Here is a 21,793-nt window from a genome sequence, read left to right as displayed (position 1 = left end):
ATCCGGAACAGGAAGTGATACAATACCGCAGTGAGAGCCAACCACCAGTAGAGGCAAGCAAGAGCTTTCTCACAAATCCAACAAGACCAAGCATTCATGATATGCACATTCTTAAGACTATGAAATTGGGCTATTAGTAAAAAAAAGTAGAAAAGGGGGTGTTCACAATAATAGTAGTGTGGCATTCAGTCAGTGAGTTTGTGAATTTTGTGGAACAAACAGGTGTGAATCAGGTGTCCCCTATTTAAGGATGAAGCCAGCACCTGTTGAACATGCTTTTCTCTTTGAAAGCCTGAGGAAAATGGGACGTTCAAGACATTGTTCAGAAGAACAGTGTAGCTTGATCAAAACGTTGATTGGAGAGGGGAAAACTTATACGCAGGTGCAAAAAATTATAGGCTGTTCATCTACAATGATCTCCAATGCTTTAAAATGGACAAAAAAAAAAACAGACAAAAAAAACAGAAAAAGTAAACAACCATTACAATTTGCCAAAGAACACATCAACTGGCCTAAAGAGGAATGGAGGTATATTTTGTGGACTGACGAGAGTAAAATTGTTCTTTCTGGTTCCAAGGGCCGCAGACAGTTTGTGAGACGACCCCCAAACACTGAACCCAAGCCACAGTTCACAGTGAAGACAGTGAAGCATGGTGGTGCAAGCATCATGATATGGCATGTTTCTCCTACTATGGTGTTGGGCCTATATATCGCATACCAGGTAATCATGGATCAGTTTGGATATGTCAAAATACTTGAAGAGGTCATGTTGCCTTATGCTGAAGAGGACATGCCCTTGAAATGGGTGTTTCAACAAAACAATGACCCCAAGCACACTAGTAAACAAGCAAAATCTTGGTTCCAAACTAACACAATTAATGCCTCACAGATGTGAAGAAATCATGAAAAACTGTGGTTATACAACTAAATACTAGTTTAGTGATTCACAGGATTGCTAAAAAAGCAGTTTGAACATAGTAGTTTTGAGTTTGTAGCGTCAACAGCAGATTCTACTATTACTGTGAACACCCCCTTTTCTACTTTCTTTTACTAATAGCCCAATTTCATAGCCTTAAGAGTGTGCATATCATGAATGCTTGGTCTTGTTGGATTTGTGAAAATCTACTGAATCTACTGGTACCTTGTTTCCCATGTAACAATAAGAAATATACTCAAAACCTGGATTAAACTTTTTAGTCCCATAGCACTACTATTATTCTGAACACTACTGTATGAATCAGTCAGGGCGGGTCAGAGCGCAGTCCTCCACAATTCTTATTACCTCCCAGATGTGGCACAAACTCTGTTTGTTTTGCCATTCTGCCTAATTCGGCTTGGCTCATGCTCATTCGTACTAAGTGTAACGGGGGAATAAAGACGACCTCTAGTATGATAAAGACTTTGGACTGCAGCCATTGTGACAGAACCACGGCGAGCAACATGAACATTTCTCTTGTACTTCACGTACAAAACAGTCCCATTAGACTGGATGTATTGCTTGAAGAGGTCTTTGGCATTCCGGGTGCAGTCGGCATCGTTGAAATCACACGCCATCCCCAACAGAGCCGAGCGCAGCACCTGTCTAGACACTGTCTTCTCCTCCACCCACGTCTGCTTCTCCAACAGAGACCTAAAGAGTTTCAGGATGTAATCCTGTGTAAGGAAGGAAAAAAAAAACTGTCGATGTATGAGTACACAGAAATATTGCAGTCAGTTGAGTAGTCTGTAAAACAACTTCAGAAATTCTCAAACATCACTTTGACTTCACTTATTTTCTATGCACTGCAATCCAATGTGTGTACAAAAACAACTTCACAAGACAATAACATCTTGAATAAAACCTACACACATTAAGGGGTTGATTTACTAAAATCCCAGATAATGAGTGGGCAACTAAATAACCAGCTAAAAAATAAACTATCAATGCCAGGTGATTTAGTTAAAGGCAGAGAAAATAAAAACAACATTTATATTGAGCTTCCTAAGCAAGCATTACAAAGTGCTGGACACCAATTAAAAAATACAATAAAAACTATTAACACAAAAAGAAATGAAAACTACAAATAAGAAGAAAATCCAAACTAATTTTTCCTCATTTAAGGTATCCTACTAGTCACAGAGAAGCAACAGATGAGGACAAATTTATTACCCCCCAATGAAATTTGTCATTTCCTTCAAAATTTTGCCAAATGATTTTTTTTTAACAGAGCAAGGACTTTTCAACACAGCATTTCTAAACATCCTAGTCTTATTTTGGAGGCTAAGATTATTTTACTTTGCACACAGAAACAAAATTATTTCACAAAAACCAAAAATGAGGCATGGTCAAAATTATTAGCCCTCTTAAGAACTGACCTTTATGGGGTCATTCCATGCCAAATGGGTCAAATTTTAAAAAAAAATCCCCCACATGACCCCTTCCAAAAAATAAATAAATAAATAAATAAATAATTGTATTTGTTCCCCTGCCAGAGAAATGGAAATACCCCAAGTTTTAATGAGCCAGCTCTAATACTTTAAGCACAGGAGCAATTTCAAAATCGCAGCATTTTTATTTGAAAAAAGCACTTTATGGCCTACTTTGGAGAGAAATATAGCTTAGCCAAATTAAGTGAAACCCTTCAAACTTACCATTTTAGGTAAAATCGTACTGGAAAACCATATCTGGCATCAAAACAATGATATCTGGCTTCATTTTTTTATCCAACTGTTCTTAAATACTGCCAAAAAATGTATTTTTTCTAAACGAGGTCTGACTTTGAGCATGCACTGTGTTAAAATATATTAATGCCCACACTTCTCTTTAGAGGCATAGACTCTCATGAATTAGTTACAACACCAGAATGTTTCATTTTTCCATTTCAGCCAAAATTGTGCTTGTGAGGGAAAAATTGAAATCGTGCAATTTCAATTTTTCACAAAAATACCCTTTAATTGACCACAAAAATCACCAGGTGAGCAATTAATTAAAACGCTGAAATTGCAACCATGCAAATGGTTGAAATTTGGTTGTTGTAAAGATGATATATACTAAATTTCAAGTTTGGGCAATAAATATTTCTATTTTAATGATTTTTTTTACAATAGGCAATATTCTGTGAAATCGCACATTGACTATATGGTGTTGTCTTAATCAATGGGCTACAAATATGAATATATAGTTATTACATAATAACTATAATAATTATACAATTATTTTAACTTGGTAAAAAACTGTATTGCTGATAGATGCAACAGCACAGGGTACCCAAATGAATGATAAATTTGACAATTTCCCAGAAAAAGGTCAGGCTATATTTAGAATTTCCCAGAAGGTGGGATTAACTGAACAACCGAATTCCAACCTGGTTTCCCAGAAATAGGTCAAAGAATTTCTGGGAATTCTGACCATTGCCTAATCATATTCTCATCAATCATGGAGGCAAAATGTGCTCTAGGGTTGACTTTGCAAGATGAATGTCATCGAAAGACATTGTGTAAGACAGTTGGCTTTCACAATTTTGTTGATTTGAGTGATGCTGGTGCTCGCAAGTACAGTCTGAATGACAGTGATCAGAACAAAGTTGAGTCACTTCTCCCAGGGTTTTTGCACACATAACATGCATACTGATGACAAATATTATTACAGTAGCTAATTTACTATTAGCCTTTTTGCCTGTGCTGTGTCTGCACTAAAACACGTTTTCCTGTACATAACCCAAGAACATAGTTTTCGGACATGATGGCTTTATTTGGTATACATGGTATACATAGATTAAGAGCACTTTGTTTGCAAATGTGTGCATTTTAAAGATTATGTAGGAAATATTACTTGTTCACTGTGTATTTAACTATTAAATAAATATAAGAAATGAATCACTCAGGTAAACCTTGAAAGTATTTTTAGATTACATGACATTGTATATCATGTGTTGTATATCATCTTGGATCTGTATTCATAAAAATTATGACTGTTCAGAAAAATTAAAAATATATAAATATTTCTTGCCCAAACTTGAAATTTAGTATATATAATCTTTACATCCATATAATTGCATGGTTGAAATTTCAATTTTTTTTACCAATTGTTCACCTGGTGATTTTTGTGGTCAATTATGGGGTATGTTTGTGAAAAATCAAAATTGCGTAACTTCAATTTTTCTCTTGCAACAAAATTTAAGCTGAAATGCAAAACTGAAACATTCTGGCATTGGAACTAGTTCATGAGAGTCTATGCCTGTAAAGAGAAGTGTGGGTATTGCTCAAAGTAAGACCTCGTTTAGAAAATATACCATTTTTGGCAGTTTTTAAGAACAGATGGATAAAAAATGAAGCCAGATATCATTGTTTTGATGCCAGATATGGCTTTTCCAGTATGATTTTGCCTAGGATACTAAGTTTGAGGGGTTTCACTTAATTTGGCTAGGCTATACTGCTCTCCAAAGTTGGCCAGAAAGTGCTTTTTTCAAATACGAACAAAAATGCTGCGATTTTGAAACAGCTCCCGTGCCTAAAGTATTAGAGCTGACTCATTAAAACTTGGGGTATTTCTATTTCTCTGGCTGGGGAGCAAGTGCAGTGTTTTTCACTTTTTTTGGAAGGGGTCATGTGGGGACCACTGGCTGACTTGGCATGGAATGACCCTATGTTAAATCAGGGGTTTTCAGAGAGTGGGAGAGTGAGCTCCCCCCAGTTTGAAAACCACTGTGATGTGCTTTAACTGTGTAAATCTTAAACCTTGTAAAATCAAGTTCAAACTGAGGCTTATCTTCTAATGTACACACAGTATTAAAACTTCAGTTACAGTTTGAGCTGTCACGTGAGTAAGCATCAAAACAAATTAGATTAGACTTGAGAAAAATAACTGATGATGCTCTCAAAGCAGAGAAGGAGTTATTACAGCATTTCAAGTGTCTAGAACTGCAGTGAGAAGTATCATCAAGAAATTCAAAGAGAGCCACACGATAAAGGACAAGCCTGGCAGAGGTAGGAAGTGAAAGACTTTCAAAGTGAGAGATGTGTCTAAAGACTCCAGAACAATGTCAAGACACTAGTGAACAGTTTAGACAAGTCGGAAATTGTCGTCTCCAAGAAGGCAATCACTAGCACCCTGGACAGGAATGGACTGCGAGGCTGCAGACCAAGAAAACTCCACTTCTGCAAAAGAGACCCCTTCAAGCCAGACTGAAGTAAGGCCAACCTGGAGAAAGATTTGGTCTCATCTAACCAAAGGATCGTTTGGTCAGATGAGACAAAACTAGAGCTCTTTGGTCAGAGTGACATTGGTTATGTTTGGAGAAAGAAGTGATAGGTGTATAACCCAAATAACACAATCCCCCCAGTGAGGAAGCTTCAGTGTGTCTGGAACTGGGAATTTCAAAAACAATATGTGAAGATTTTGAAAGGAAAACTGGTGCATCAAATTTAACCACTGTCCAATGACTTCATCCTCTTTATGTGCCATTTTAATTTGGTGAGTCCAAAGTTTTGTCAAGCAAGAAAAATTTCATCCTCTTTACGTGCCATTTTAATTCGGCAAACAGGATGTGCACAGGCAGAGAAACTAATGTCCTGGCCATATAAAATGAGAAATTAAAAAAAAAAAGATTTAACTTGTGCGCACAAATAATCAAACAAAATTAAACTGTGGGAATGGATTATATGCTGTGGGCACACATATCATGTCAGCCCCCCCACCATGACTTTTCCTCTCCCCCCATATTTTGCCTGGTGTTCTGTGGCTGTAGACATCTTCATGTGTACTTCCATTCAGGAATTTAGGCAATGGAAAAATCCATCCCCACCACACACAAATTATTTATGTCTGGTGAACTTTGGCCATGGGCTGGCATGATCAATGGTACTAATTTCATATCGCCCTTTATGTCATCAATTTTAAATCTATATCACCCATCCAAATGCCATTTTAAAGAAAATAAATGTGTGAAACCAAATTACATTTTTTTTTTTTGCCTGGCATAGTTTACTAAAGGTGTGTGTGTGTACCTTCATGTGCTTGGAAAGATTCTCCTCCTGTCTTTTATCGAGAAGCTGGTAAATGGTTCTGAGCTGTAGCAGTGCCTCCGTCACAGGAGCAGTCTCATTTTCTTTGGGCATATAATTCAGCAGGGTGACAACTTGTTCGAAAGACACACGTCCCAGTCTGGTCAACACAATAGAGAAAAAAAAGGGGGGTGACAAAAACTGAAAGGATATTTCAATTCATAAGCAGGAATTACAAAACAATGTCTGATTTCAGGTTATCTGTAAATGTGTTTATTCTTCATACTTGGAGAGAGCGAAGATGTTGTGTATAAGTGATGCCCGGTCCTCATGGGTGAAAACACCAACACTGCTGGACAAAGCGTCCACGAGTGCAGCCCAACCCTCATTACCATAGTCAACAATGTAGTAGCCAGTGTTTCTGAAGTTCAGCTTCAGCCACTTCACACTGCCTGGCAGCTTCAGTGTTTCTGAAACACACAAATATGCGTACATTCACAAAAAATTAACCATCACACTTAAGAGATTTTAAAATGTGGCAAACAGAGATGTGTGCTACCTGACTTGGTCTTGAGAGTGAACACTTGACTGCACTCGGGCATCAAACTGCAGCTGTCATTTACGTAGCTCACAGGAATGTTCCACAAGCTAAAGACAGTGCACAACGCAGTTAGCTCTGGGTCACAGTATGCCACGTGTGTGTGTTAATGTATCACACCTGGAAGTGTGCATGGAGCTGTCAGACGTAAGCAGGAAGGGCTCCTGTTTGAGTGTCACCATTTGGCCTTTGAGGCTAACAGTGACCAAAGGGAAGCCTTTCTGTGACGTCCACGAGGTCATCATCTCTGACACATTCTGGTGCTGATGGACTTCAACCTGTGAAGATCCACCATACACTCAAATGAGCAACACATTCATGTTACTTATTTCCAGTGTTGCCACAGTTACTTTGAAAAAGTAATCCGATTACTGATTACTCCTTGAAAAAGTAACTTAGTTACTTTACTGATTACTCAATTGTAAAAGTAACTAAGTTAGATTACTAGTTACTTTTTTAGTTACTTTTCCCAGCTGCCGACAACAACCCTCTGCCACCTCAACATGACAATGATACCTGTTTTGCCAAAACTTACTTTATAGTCACCCTTTCTTGACTTCAATGAAAATAAATACTTGTTTTATAAAAAGTAAAATAAAGACCTCTTTCTTGACCTCATATTTAACTGTTGACAGCACTGTAACAGTAAAACTTGCAATTTCGAACCTACATTTTTTATAAATGTAACTATCAAATTTTAACATTTTTCTAACATTTAAATTCTCTCTAAACATTTTACTTGTCGAAATTATTATTATTTTAAGCAATATTAGTAGTTGTAGTAAAAAACGGCTTCAAAACTGGACCTTTAATCTAGGGGTGTTGTGAGGGGGGGCACATCCTTGCCCCACGCCCCCATTCCATCTGGATTCGCCCCTGCTTTGGCGTTTGAGCACAAAGAATGGATTACATTTATTTATGCAGAAAACATGACCAGATTTACAGGTAAGAAAGTTTTATTGCGTTTTCACATCATGTGGTCCTCAGAAAGAGAGTTTAGGTGCATTTGAGTGGAAAATAGTGTTAGTTGTTGACACGTCGTGGAGGATCAGCTGTTTTTAACGAGACGATACAGAGTGGCTCAGCTCAGAATTCTAAATAAAGGAGGAAAAAAAGTATAAAAATGTCTTTGTAAAGCTCAGTGCAGGTATGCTGATCACCGCGCTTTAAGAGGTGAGGACGAGTCGAGCGGATGAAAAGCTCACAGCTCGCTTAAAGTGGGCAGTTCAGTCGAACCCCGACCTCCTGCCCACAGACCAAGTTTAATGCTGCTATCGACCCACAATGAAAAATAATAGTAACGCACAGTGACATGGAGAAGTAACTTTAATCTGATTACTGATTTGGAAAGATTAACGCGTTAGATTACTCGTTACTAAAAAAAGTGGTCAGACCACTGTGTTATGCTGATATTTCAGATTGAGTCAGTCCACTGTGAAGATCGGTTATTTTGATGTGGCAGGAAAACAAGCTGAATCCAGCTACTCTCATTAAATTATATATCAATGATATAACATCAGTGGATAAGGATTTGGGATACAAAAACATAGTCCTGTGTTTGATTCCCGCTCATGGTACCTGTGTCCTTGGACAAGAAGAAGGAGGACTGTATTTCTATAGCACTTTTCCATCTAGCAGATGTTCAAAGAGTTTTACAACAATGTCCCACATTTACCTCCACAATCAAGGCCGGTACCCATTTTTACAGCTGGCTGGACCGAGACAATGCAAATTAAGGGTCTTGTCCAAGGACACAGACAGGTAGCATGAGCAAGATTCAAACACAGGTCTACATATTACTAGCTCTTTATCCAATGTTCTACCTGTCGCCCCAGCTATAAACACAGATAGGGTGTTTCCTCACAAAAGTAATGTATTACTTATTACTCACTACTTTCGAAAAAAGTAATGCCTTACTTTACTTCTTTGCCATCTGTGGAAAGTAACTCTTTATATTACTAGTTACTCAGAAATAGACTATAGTTAAACCTTAAACCCATGTGCACTGGCACACACAAAATTCCTGTGGTTATAAGAAAGTCTTTCTCTCTCAGCCTTAATGTCGTGATGCCTGCCTAATATTGTGTAGTTCCCACTTTTGCCATCAAAGCAGCCTGGCATAGACTATATTAGACCTCTGAAGGTGTGCTGTGGTATCTGGCACCAAGACATTAGCAGTAGATCATTCTGTTAGACTGGACAACACAGACCAGCCTTCTTTCCCCAAATAGTTTTTGTGAATGAGAAGTCATCTTAAATAGAGTGTGGCTGGTTACATCACAGGATGTTGTCATGATAACCACAGAAACATTTCACAATATCCACATCCATGAAAAAGATAATTCTAGTGCATAATACATATCGTACAAAGAATGTTAACATTGGCCATTACTAGTCTTTATACCAACATCCCCATGAAGGGGTTATAGAGGCACTAAGGCATTACCTCCAACAGAGAGACAGTTCATCTAGTCCTAATAAACTTATTCTGGATCTCACTGAATTGATCATGAAACAATTATATTTGCTTTGAAAATGTGCTTTATTTACAAACGTGGTACAAGCATGGGTACCATTTGTGCACTCAATTATGCAAATTTGTATGTTGAATTTTTTGAAAAGAAATCTGTTCAATCAAGAAAAAAATCCATTCATGCATAAAATTCTCAAATGGTTCAGATACATCGATGATATTTTTTGTGTCTTTAATGGCAGCCCACAAGAGGCCAATGAATTTGTTAATTCACTGGTCATCACCTCATTGGGGGAGGTGATGGTCTAGTGGTTAAGCTGTTGGGCTTGAGTTTTGAACTCAGTCTATTTTTCACACCACAATACAGTACCGAACGAATCAACTTTTTGAATATGCTGGTGATGAAAGCTAATGGTACCACCATTACTTCATTATACGGGAAGGAGACTGATAGAAATACTTTGCTATTAGCTTCAAGATTCCACCCCACACCACTCAAAAAGGGTCTCCCAGTTTTACAGACTTAGGCGCATTTTGTCACTCTAATGAGAATCAGTGGTTTCTGCCACTAGTCTTCTGTGTTTTGCCCCGACGCGTCATTCCTATCGGACAGCGCGAAGCTACGTCACAGTTCAGAGCGGCAAAAGTTGGACTGGGTTGAACTTTGACCATGGCAGCCTGTTGACAAGCGGCAATGCACGCTCCCGTCAGAAGCGTCAGTTTAGCTCGGCTTTTGACGCGACGCTTCTGATGCCTCTAAAAAGCAACGCATCTCCCCGGAAATAATGCTTTTTAGACCGATTCGTGAAGTATCTGACGTTTCCAAAGCGTCCAGTGTGAAAGGCCCTAAACACCCTCCCCTTTTTGTTAGTAGGAGGGGTAAGAATCTTAGAGACTATCTTGTCCGTGCCAACCTTACCCCCAAAGCCGCATCTACCCAGACTTTACTGGCACCTATCCCTAATGGAAATTACGGGCGTGGCAACTGTACACAATGTAATAATACTTAAAAAAAAAAAAAACTACCTTTTTCCAGCACCCCTACAGCGGCAAAAAAATATCCATTCGGAATGTAATAACTTGAACATCTACATATGTGATTTACCTGTTGCGCTGTCCTTGTGGTTTAGCATATGTGGGGAAGACTACAAGAAAATTAAACAAAGATTAATTGTTAGTGTCATGATTGGTATAAAAGGAACATCCCCAAAAGTCTCAGCTGCTCACAAGCAAAGATGGGGTGATGATCACCACATTCTGAACAACTGTGTGAAAAAAATAGTCCAACAGTTTAAGAACACTGTTTCTCAATGTTCAATTGCAAGGAATTTAGGGATTCCATCATCTACGTCCATATTAAAATCAGAAGATTCAGAGAATCTGAACAACTTTCTACACATAAGCGGCAAGGCCGAAAACCAACATTAAATGCCCGTGACCTTCGATCCCTCAGGCGGCACTGCATTAAAACCTGACATCATTGTGTAAAGAATCTTACCGCGTGGGCTCAGAACACTTCAGAAAACCACTGTCAATTAACACAGTTCATCGCTACATCTACAAGTGCAAATTAAAACTCTACCATACAATGCGAAAGCCATACATCAACAACATCCAGAAATGCCACCGCCTTCTCTGGGCCCAAGCTTATTTGAAATGTACAGACACAAAGTGGAAAAGTGTGCTGTGGTCTGACAAGTCTACATTTCAAATTGTTTTTGGAAATCATGGACGTCGTGTCCTCCGGACAAAAGAGGAAAAAGACCATCCAGATTGTTACCAGCAATAAGTTCAAAAGCCAGCATCTGTGATGGTATGGGGGCGTGTTAGTGCCCATGGCATGGGCAACTTACACATCTGTGATGGCACCATCAATGCTGAAAGGTACGTCCAGGTTTTGGACCAACACATGCTGCCATCTAAGCAACGTCTTTTCAGGGACGTCCCTGCTTATTTCAGCAAGACAACGCCAAGCCACATTCTGCACGTGTTACAACAGTGTGGCTTTGTAGTAAAAGAGTGCAGGTACGAGACTGGCCTGCCTGCAGTTCAGACCTGTCGCCCATTGCAAATGTGTGGCACATTACGAAGCGCAAAATACAACAATGGAGACCCCAGACTGTTGAACAACTGAAGTCGTACATCAAGCAAGTATGGGAAAGAATTGCACCTACAAAGCTTCAACAATTAGCGTCCTCAGTTCCCAAATGCTTATTGAGTGTTGTTAGAAGGAAAGGTGATGTAACACAGTGGTAAACATACCACTGTCCCAGTTTTTTTGAAACATGTTGCAGGCATCCATTTCAAAATGAGCAAATATTTTCACAAAAACAATAAAGTTTATCAGTTTGAACATTAAATATCTTGTCTTTGTGATGTATTCAATTGAATATAAGTTGAAGAGGATTTGCAAATCATTGTATTCTGTTTTTATGTGCATTTTACACAACGTCCCAACTCCATTGGAACTGGGGTTGTATTATGCACTAGAATTATCTGTTTCATGGATATGGATGTGGATATTGTGAAATATTTTCTATGGTTACATGACAACATCCTGTGATGTAACCAGCTACACCCTCTTTAAGATGTCTTTTCATTCACAAAAACCATTTGCCTGACAATGGCCACTGGCCGAAACGTTGCTTGATTTAAATTACACTGGTGGTGCAAGTAAAGCAGTGTGTGAGAGCTTTTTTGTCTTCATGTTCATGTTTCTCACGCACCTGTCGCTAAGGGATGTGCGAAGTGACTTCCTCCTTTACATTTTATATGAAGTGGAATTAGATATGGAATTAGACAATATACTGGGTAAGATTTTGCATTTTTGCAGCATAACAGACGAGAGAAAGGAACTGAATGTTTAAAGTTCCCCAGCAGGTAAATCACTCATGCATACCTACCTGTGTGAGAGTGTTCCAGAGGTCATTAGTTTCAGTGTTTGAGCCACTGAACTTTTTTAGGTATTCTATGATACCCTTTCTGAACTGTTCATGCCCTGTCACAGAGACATTCAGCATAAGGAGAAGGGATGCACCCTAGAAAAGAGAGACATCAAAACCACAACGGTCAAACACAAGACAGACTTGAAACTAAGTCAGTGAGACATCCGAATGTCTGCCTGAGAGACAGAAGAAGAGTGTATTAATTGACACCATCTTGGAGTACTGTACCTTCTCGTAAGAGACTGAATCAAACATCTCAGCCACCTGCTCCGGTGTATCAACTTGTGCTGACACTGCATGAGAAGAGTTGAGTGAATCTTTGTCCATGGCTCTGAACCGCATGAACAGAAACAAATCATCCTGCAAGCAGAGGAACACAGTGAAGCACCAACTGCTCCAAAACATATGAAGAGTGACACACGAGACAGACGCATCGCCTACAGTTTCTAGCTGGGGTAACACTGCCTGCAGCGACATGTACTGCATGTATGTGGCAAAGCCTTCATTCAGCCACAAGTCATTCCACCACCTCATAGTTACCAGGTTTCCGAACCACTAGGACACAACATCAGAGTTAGATTAGGAGCTGGTACATATTTACTCTGCATCTTCCACAAGCAAATGGGAGAAAAAACAACAACAAAAAAACTACCTGGTGGGCAAACTCATGTGCTATGACTTGTGCAACTGTTTGTTCCTCCAGAGAAGATGAATGTTTGGCCAACAACAAGCTGGTCTCTCTGAACGTGATCAGGCCCCAGTTTTCCATACCTCCTGCCAGGAAGTCTGGGATGGCAACCAAGTCTGTCAAGGAGAGAAAGACCAAACTGAGACATGTAAAGTTGAATGAGTTGAATACAAAGCAAGGGAAGGATCATTAAAAAAAATACAACTACAAACAGTATTTAAGTGCCCACCAAGCTTTTCAAGAGGGTAGTCAATCTCAAATAATTTATTGAAAAATTCCAGTAATTTGGAAGCTGTATCCAGAGCATAGGCAGTGTGCTCTTTCTTCTCAGGCACAGAGTACACAGACACCTAAAACACACAGACAATTTAATTTCATCGCAACACCAGAAGCTGACTGCAGAATAAAGTACCATGAGGAGTTCAGCATTTTAATTTCAAACCAAAGAAATTACAAATTAAAATAATTTTGCTGTGCCAACTCAGATTAATGAACAGCATAAACAAGACCTCAAAGAATACAGGAGTGTGTTTTACACTTACCAGTGTATTGGAGACATTGTTACTAACACAAGTGAAGTCAGCGACAATGAATGCCAGCAGGTAGGTACTCATGTTGACACTGCTCTTTTCAAACTCATCTAGCAGGAGGCCAGAAGGAAGCTCTGTGGTTTTAGCCTAGAAGACGAGGTACAATTCAAAGATTAGGTGCTAAAGAGGCTAATGTATATTGAATTTGTTCATTCTTGACTACAGGATCCTACAAATCACAGCAGGAGCTGCCATGAAAGTGAAATATACAGCAACACATTTAGTGTAACCCTTGGCTAATAAATTTGAGTAACACATCTATCTATGGAATGTACAATGTCAAATAAAGTGACTTATTCTACTTAAAAATGTAATGTGTAAATTCAAGATTACCTTCCATGATGTAAAAAAAAATGTCCAGCTGCAGAAGACAATTAGCTGGCGAGCAGAAAACAATACTATGCAATTTTTTTTTTCTTTGTCCTTGTGTGTGTGTTGAATGTACTGTATAAGGATGTGTTTTAACAATTAACTAAAAGTAGTGGCTGTTGCATTTGATTAGTAATCTTTGTTCTTGATCATAACCTTAATCAGGATTTCTGATTTGTTCAGAATCCTGAACAAAGGGCAGGTACATTGGTCCTGAATTTTTTTTAATCCTGATTAAAGGTCAAATTAAGATCAATAGGCACATGAAAACATAACTTCATTGGTGAGGAGAATCAAAGATGAAAGATCAAGGTCAAACTCAATATTCAATGATGAGTGATCAGTATTAAAACTTGTTGTTCATGATCAAAAGGTCAGGCACCTTGGTTCTGATTCTGATATTGACTGCAGGCCAAAGCAAGACAGACAGGCATGAAAACATAACCTCCTTGGTGATAAGGATAAAAAAATGAGTGACCAAGGATCAACGTTAAGGATTAAAAATGGATTTTCAGTATCAAAGCCCAGCAGTAAGAATCAAAATTGAGTTATCAGGATCAAAGCTGCTCAGGATTAAAGGTCAGGTTTAAACATTGGCAATCAAAGATAAGAAAACAAAAGAATAAACATCACACAAAGAAAAAACAAAGGCAAAAGGAAAATGTCAACAGATGAAAAACAAACACTGCTGAATCTTGGCTTTGGCATGTGCTCACTGAGTGCCCTTGCATTGTTTTTATTAAATTAAATTCCTCTAACACTCCCCACTCTTATCACATATTACAACAAAAATCTGCCCTATACCTGTAAACCAGCCCTCATGAGATACAAGAAAAAAAAATAGGGCTGATAAGCATGCACTTGTCCTATCCATTTTCCGGCCCTGGAAACTGTGGCAATAAAATCAGGGTGATACAAATCTTAAAACAAAACAGGGTGATACCAAAAAAAAAAGACAATGAAAATACCAGGCTTTGTATCACCCCGCTTTTCATCCAATCAGGAGCCACCATTTCTCAGCCCCACAAATGACACACCCCCATTTTGTGTTACCTTGGTGACAAGTGCAGGATCCTGATACAGGATCCAGATCATTCCAGTCAACCAAGATGTGTGATCAAGGTGAGAATTTTAGCATCCATGGCAGGGAGAATTCTGCAACTTGAGTCTCATACTGAAGTTGTGAGACATCAAGAAGTTAGTGAAGAGGACACTCATGACTTTATAGAGACACATAAAAACAAGAGCACCACCAGGAAAACCGAGAGTGATGTGAACTTCACTGAATGGAACCAAGAAGGAGAAGAGAGGGCTCCTTGTTCTTTCTACAGTGGAACCTCACAAATGAGTTGATGATAACTATATGGTTCTTGTTCTTTATTTTTGTTTTAATATGTGATAAATATCTTATCACATGTCTGGTTATGTATCACAACCTGCATCATGCTCATCGTATCTGTATGAGTCCTCGTCTTTCGGACTCGAGCTGACACAGATACATCAGGGCACAATACAGGGTGTGATACATAACCAGACATGTGATAAGGTATACATATCTTATGCTCTGATACAAGTCAATCTACTTTTAACACACGGAGCAGGATGTTTCAACTTTGGCACCACCGATTTACTAGATAGGGTCGACCTGTACAAAAGGCCAGCCCCGAGCGGATCGTGCCCCGCCATCTTGGAAGTTTGAAGCGCTGCAGCGGTCTCGCGCTGTCTGCCCTTGTAATCACTGTCGATTCTCTGCCCGACTTCTCCGCTGTTATTTACATTTAAGATGTGAAAACTTGTGCTTAGGTCAATTCAGATACGTAGATTCTATTTCTGAAGTCGGATTTATCATAACTGTTGATTGTTTCTCCCTATAAGGCTGCAAATGGAGCGTAAAGTGGGGCTCCTGTCAATAGAAAACTCGTCATCAATCAACTCTCTGGCTGATTCCTCTTTTTTTCCCTCTGTGCTTTGACAGCGAAGGATTAGAACAAAATCATTCCATGCTGGAACACAGCCCACTGCCGACCGCGCCCACCGCCCGGTGAGGAAGGGCAACCACGCGGAGCGTGTGGGTGCCGGAGCCCCCGCCCACCCAGCAACCAAGTTCGCATATATACGACCGCCAAGATCCCCGAACTGGCCAGTAACGCCACTCATGAGCTCCTCGTCATTGTGGACAGCCAGCTGCAGGTAACGGGGAATGATAAGAGTCTTCCCACTGTCCCGAGCAGCGCAGCTGGCCAGCTCAAGGAATCCCAGCAGCCACACACGCAAGCACAGCCGCCAGGTAAACGGGGAGCTCCGGCACCCACACGCCCCACACAGCCACCCCCCTCCACCCAGCAGACGGTGGACACGGCTGACTGGAACCTGCAATCTAGCAGAGGAGAAGCAGGTCTTCGCCTTGGCTCTGGCTTTGCTGCCTGTTTTGCCTCTTCTGCTCATGATTTCATTCTAATCCTTCTCTGTCAAAGCACAGAGAGAGAGAGAAAAAAAAGAGTTGACTGATGACATGAGTTTTCTATTGACAGGAGCTCGACTTTACACTCCATTCACAGCCTTATAGGGAGGAAGGATCAGCAGTTATGATAAATCTGACTTCAGAAATCAAATCTACGTATCTGAATTGACCCAAGCACAAGTTTTCACGTCTTAAATGTAAATAATGGCACAGACGTCGGCCAGAGAATTGACAGTGATTACAAGTGCAAAGCATGCATTTTCCACTGACAGCGAGAGCCTGCTACAGCGCTTCAACCTTCCAAGATGGGCGGCTCAGCGCTCCAGGTCACGTGATCATAATACCTGTCTATTATGGGATGTCTATGTTTGGCACCATAAGAATAAACAGGAAATTACCTTAGGCATGTTGGAAAGAGCGATGAAACTGGGTTCTCTGCTGATTTTAATCAAGAAAGTAGCTTTGAATTCTGGTTCATCAAAACAAGGGAAGGCTTTTCGAGCTGCTAGGGGCTCAAACTGGGTGGCAGCTAAGACCCTGAGGAAAAAGTTGAATATAGTAGTTTAAATACTGTCAACACACACAGTGCATACAAAAAGTATTCAGTGGTTCAGCTGTTGCACATTTTATGTTGCAGCCTAATTTCAAAACTGTAGGAAATTCATTTTTCCCCTCAAAATTCTCCACACAACACTCTATAATGACAACATGAAAAAGGTTTTTTACATTTTCGCAAATTTATGAAGAATAAAAAGCTAAGAAATCACATGTACTTAAGTATTCACACCCTTCACTTAATATTTTGTTGATGCACCTTTTTGTGAATACTGATGTACATGAGATTTCTTAGTTTTTTATTTCAGATAAATTTGCAAAACTCTTTTTTCACATTGTCATTATGGGGTATTGTGTGTAGAATTTTGAGGCAAAAAATTAATTTCATCCATTTTGGAATAAGGTTGTAACATAAAATGCGGAAAAAGTGAAGTGCTGTGAATACTTTCTGGACACACACACACACACACACGTACTCAAACGTTTACATACCCTGGCAGAATGTTTGATTTTTTTTGGGGCCATTTTCCAGAGAGTATGAATGATAACACACACACACACACACACACACACACACAAACATACACAAAAACCCTTTTTTCCACTCATGGTTAGTGATTGTATGAAACCATTTATTGTCAAACAACTGTGTTTACTCCTTTTAAATCATAATGACAACAGAAACTAACTAAATGACCCTTATCAAAAGTTTCCATACCCTAGTGATTTTGGTCTGATAACTACAACTCACCACTCCTGTTCCCGGGAAGGCACCTGCCCTGTATGTTTTCTAACTCTCCCTGATCCACTCCCAGACAATTAACCCTATCAGGTGTGCTCAGCCAATCAGGAGCTGGAAAATAGCACTTAAAAAAAAAAAATCAGGTGTGACTTGAGTAGGTAGACGTGGAAAATTTGCACACATCAACCCAGAAGCTGTGTATGGGACATACTTGAATGTTCGAATATGACAACGATCCAAAACACAAGGCCAAGTCAGCACTTTTTCGGCACATTCCACTGTTACAAGAGTTTTTTTTTCATGGAAAAAGAAGCGGAGGGATGCGCCACCGTGCTGTTCATGGCGCGGGACAAAACCACCTCCGTGTTGGTCTCACAGGACGGCTTTGAGATGGATTTCAGATGGCTGTCGGTGGCTTTAGTCGTGTGGCAGTCAGTAACGGTTACTTTTTAGACCAAGCAGAGGGAAAAAAATATGGAATCACTCAATTCTGAGGAAAAAATTATGGAATCATGAAAAACAAAAGAACGCTCCAACACATCATTAGTATTTTGTTGCACCACCTCTGGCTTTTATAATAGCTTGCAGTCTCTGAGGCATGGACTTAATGAGTGACAAACAGTACTCTTCATCAATCTGGCTCCAACTTTCTCTGATTGCTGTTGCCAGATCAGCTTTGCATGTTGGAGCCTTGTCATGGACCATTTTCTTCAACTTCCACCAAAGATTTTCAATTGGATTAAGATCTGGACTATTTGCAGGCCATGACATTGACCCTATGTGTCTTTTTGCAAGGAATGTTTTCACAGTTTTTGCTCTATGGCAAGATGCATTATCATCTTTAAAAATGATTTCATCATCCCCAAACATCCTTTCAATTGATGGGATAAGAAAAGTGTCCAAAATATCAACGTAAACTTGTGCATTTATTGATGATGTAATGACAGCCATCTCCCCAGTGCCTTTACCTGACATGCAGCCCCATATCATCAATGACTGTGGAAATTTACATTCTCTTCAGGCAGTCATCTTTATAAATCTCATTGGAACGGCACCAAACAAAAGTTCCAGCATCATCACCTTGCCCAATGCAGATTCGAGATTCATCGCTGAATATGACTTTCAGCCAGTCATCCACAGTCCACGATTGCTTTTCCTTAGCCCATTGTAACCTTGTTTTTTCTGTTTAGGTGTTAATGATGGCTTTCGTTTAGCTTTTCTGTATGTAAATCCCATTTCCTTTAGGCGGTTTCTTACAGTTCGGTCACAGACGTTGACTCCAGTTTCCTCCTATTCGTTCCTCATTTGTTTTGTTGTGCATTTTCGATTTTTGACACATATTGCTTTAAGTTTTCTGTCTTGACGCTTTGACGTCTTCCTTGGTCTACCAGTATGTTTGCCTTTAACAACCTTCCCATGTTGTTTGTATTTGGTCCAGAGTTTAGACACAGCTGACTGTGAACAACCAACATCTTTTGCAACATTGCGTGATGATTTACCCTCTTTTAAGAGTTTGATAAAACTCTCCTTTGTTTCAATTGACATCTCTCGTGTTGGAGCCATGATTCATGTCAGTCCACTTGGTGTAACAGCTCTCCAAGGTGTGATCACTCCTTTTTAGATGCAGACTAACAAGCAGATCTGATTTGATGCAGGTGTTAGTTTTGGGGATAAAAATTTACAGGGTGATTCCATAATTTATTCTTCAGAATTGAGTGAGTCCATATTTTTTTCCTCTGCTTGGTCTAAAAAAGTAACCGTTACTGACTGCCACAATTTTTTTTCCTGATTTCTTATAGTGTTTCTTAAGGCCAGAGAGTTGCCATTTGAAATGACTTTAGTTTTGTGTCATGTCTGTGATCTGCTTTTTTTCTACAAAATTAAACAACTGAATGAACATCCTCCGAGGCCGGTGATTCCATAATTATTGCCAGGGGTTGTATGTATGTACAAACATTTGGATTACTTGTGATTACTGATTATTGGATTAATCTGATTATTTTTGGATTACATTTCAAAGTAATCCTACCCAACCTTGTACACACACACACACACACACACACACACACACACACACACACACACACACACACACACACACACACACACACACACACACACACACACACACTATTTTCCGGAGTATGTCGTACTGGAGTATAAGTCGCACCCATCAAAAAATGCCTCCTGAAGAGGAGAAAAAAAAATGCATACAAGTAACACAGGAGTATAAATCACACCTGTGTTATGTGCACTTTAATTTGGGATTTTTGGGCATTGTTATGGTTTTTGATTTTATTACTGGCATTTTTCTTTTACTATTGGAGTTTATTTTGTTTAGTGCTTTGATTATTAGGAGAGTTCTATATAAACAGTCATTATAATTACTATTATTAATAATAAACTTGTGAATTTTTGGTATATAAATCGCACCAGAGTATAAATTGTAGGGCCTCCAGAACTAGTAAAAAAAAAACAAACAACTGCGAGTTATACTCCAGAAAATACAACATATATTTAAATAAATAAATAAATCTTTTATACCTCTTGTTTCCATTTTTATCTAAGTATGTGCTGTTGTAGAACCCATCATAGGTGTCTGACATGCTGGCAGAGTAATCCAGAGTCAAAACACAGAACTGGCCTGCCTTCAGCTCCTTGGAGAACTTAACAGCTATCTGCTGCCTCGGTTTGTACTCAAGCACAGTCACCTCAGTGGGCTTCTCGTCACTCAGCTGGAAGAAAGCACATCACTATTAACAGCTAACAGGTGGCATGACATCAACTCCACAAATTACTGCAATGTTCAGACACTTCAAATATTCACACACAATTCGAGACAAAGCTGAAATATTTGTATAAAGTGATGGACATGTTGACAGGCCAACTGTGCACACTGTAGGCTGACAGGTACACATACAGAATATTTGCTGTATTCTGCAATTACGCTTATCTCTCAAAGACCTTTCAGTTGCACCTGGAAGGTTGCTTTGGTGATGCGGAGATCAGCACTGTGGAGGACAATGCGCTTGGTGTTGTGATGCACAAACATGCTAATGATGGCACTGCCAGTGAACGTCATGTTATTGAGGTCAGGATTCAAAGTGAGGTCATAGCTGAGAGGGTGTATGCTGGTAGGCAGACGGAACTCTGCCCAAGGGAACAGTTCACCACTGGTTGACACAGGATAGACTTGCTCAGGGGGAATTGTGTTGTTCGTTTTATGACAACCAGCCTGCAAGGAGAAAAAAGGGTTGTGATGAACCACATCCACGACAAAACAGAAAGGAAAAAAACTAATATACAGTGCATCTGGAAAGTATTCACAGCAGTTCACTTTTTCCACAATTTCTTATGTTGCAGCCTTATTCCAACATAGAGTAAACTCATTTTTCCCCCACAAAATCTCACTACTACTCACAACACCCCAGAATGACATGAAAAAAGTCTTCTTTTTTTTTTGCAAATTTATTAAAAATAAAAAAAAAACAAAAAATCACATGGACATAAGTACTCACACCCTTTGCTCAATACTTTGTTGATGCACCTTTGGCAGAAATTACAGCCTCAAGTCTTCTTGAATGATACCACAAGCTTGGCGCACATATCTTTGGGCAGTTTTGTTCATTCTTCTTTGCAGCACCTCTCAATCTTCATCAGGTTGGATGGGAAGCGTCGGTGCACAGCCATTTTCAGATCTCTCCAGAGATGTTCAATTGGATTCAGGTCTGGGTTCTGGCTGGGCCACTCAAGGACATTCACAGAGTTGTCCTGAAGCCACTCCTTTGATATATTGGCTGTATGCTTAGGGTCTGTTACAGCACATATTGTTGCCACAGTAATATATGCCGACGTTCATGGCCCCATTGCGGCACATATTGTCACCAGCAACAATATGTGCCAGGTGTGTTACTACATACAATCCACTGCACCAGCGACAATGTGTGCCGTGAGCATTGGTACATTGTCATGATATGCCACAACAGTTTGTGTGTGTGTGTGTGTGTGTGTGTGTGTGTGTGTGTGTGTGTGTGTGTGTGTGTGTGTGAGAGAGAGAAAAATCATAATTTTGTATTTTATTAATTTGTGTATATAGATGGCTTTGTAGCCATTTTTAAGTTTTTATGTTTTTTTTTTTATCTTTGTTGTTTGTTTTTCTGTGTTGTCATGGGGACCATGTATGGAAATAAGTCTGTGCTTTTTTGTGCCATCTTTGGCACGTATATGTATGTATACTGTCATTGTTATTTCATATCATCTATTTTGCCAAATCAATCAAAGAGAGAGGGACTTGCTCGAATTAGATACGTGCACCTCATGTGTAAAAGCTGGTTGAATTGGTGCGTAAATCTGTGGATCAGCGAAAAAACTGTGGGCGCAAAGTAAATCC

General features: G+C 39.5%; 1 protein-coding gene across 1 annotated transcript in view; it reads right to left on the bottom strand.

Annotated features, from left to right (window-relative positions):
• The window catches only part of lnpep (leucyl/cystinyl aminopeptidase), a 90,914-nt gene that overhangs the window by 15,712 nt on the left and 53,409 nt on the right, over positions 1–21,793 (bottom strand). Inside the window, 14 exon segments of the mRNA XM_034170173.1 lie at positions 1,469–1,653; positions 5,986–6,142; positions 6,269–6,452; positions 6,542–6,630; positions 6,701–6,858; positions 11,957–12,091; positions 12,227–12,358; positions 12,440–12,553; positions 12,651–12,802; positions 12,916–13,036; positions 13,229–13,363; positions 16,505–16,643; positions 19,948–20,138; positions 20,381–20,638. Coding sequence (XP_034026064.1) covers positions 1,469–1,653; positions 5,986–6,142; positions 6,269–6,452; positions 6,542–6,630; positions 6,701–6,858; positions 11,957–12,091; positions 12,227–12,358; positions 12,440–12,553; positions 12,651–12,802; positions 12,916–13,036; positions 13,229–13,363; positions 16,505–16,643; positions 19,948–20,138; positions 20,381–20,638 — 2,150 coding nt within the window.

This window comes from Thalassophryne amazonica, chromosome 5 (genome assembly GCF_902500255.1).
Source record: "Thalassophryne amazonica chromosome 5, fThaAma1.1, whole genome shotgun sequence".
Lineage (NCBI taxonomy): Eukaryota > Metazoa > Chordata > Actinopteri > Batrachoidiformes > Batrachoididae > Thalassophryne > Thalassophryne amazonica.
Note: the sequence above shows the minus strand (reverse complement) of the source record. Positions and strands in the feature narration are given on the sequence as shown.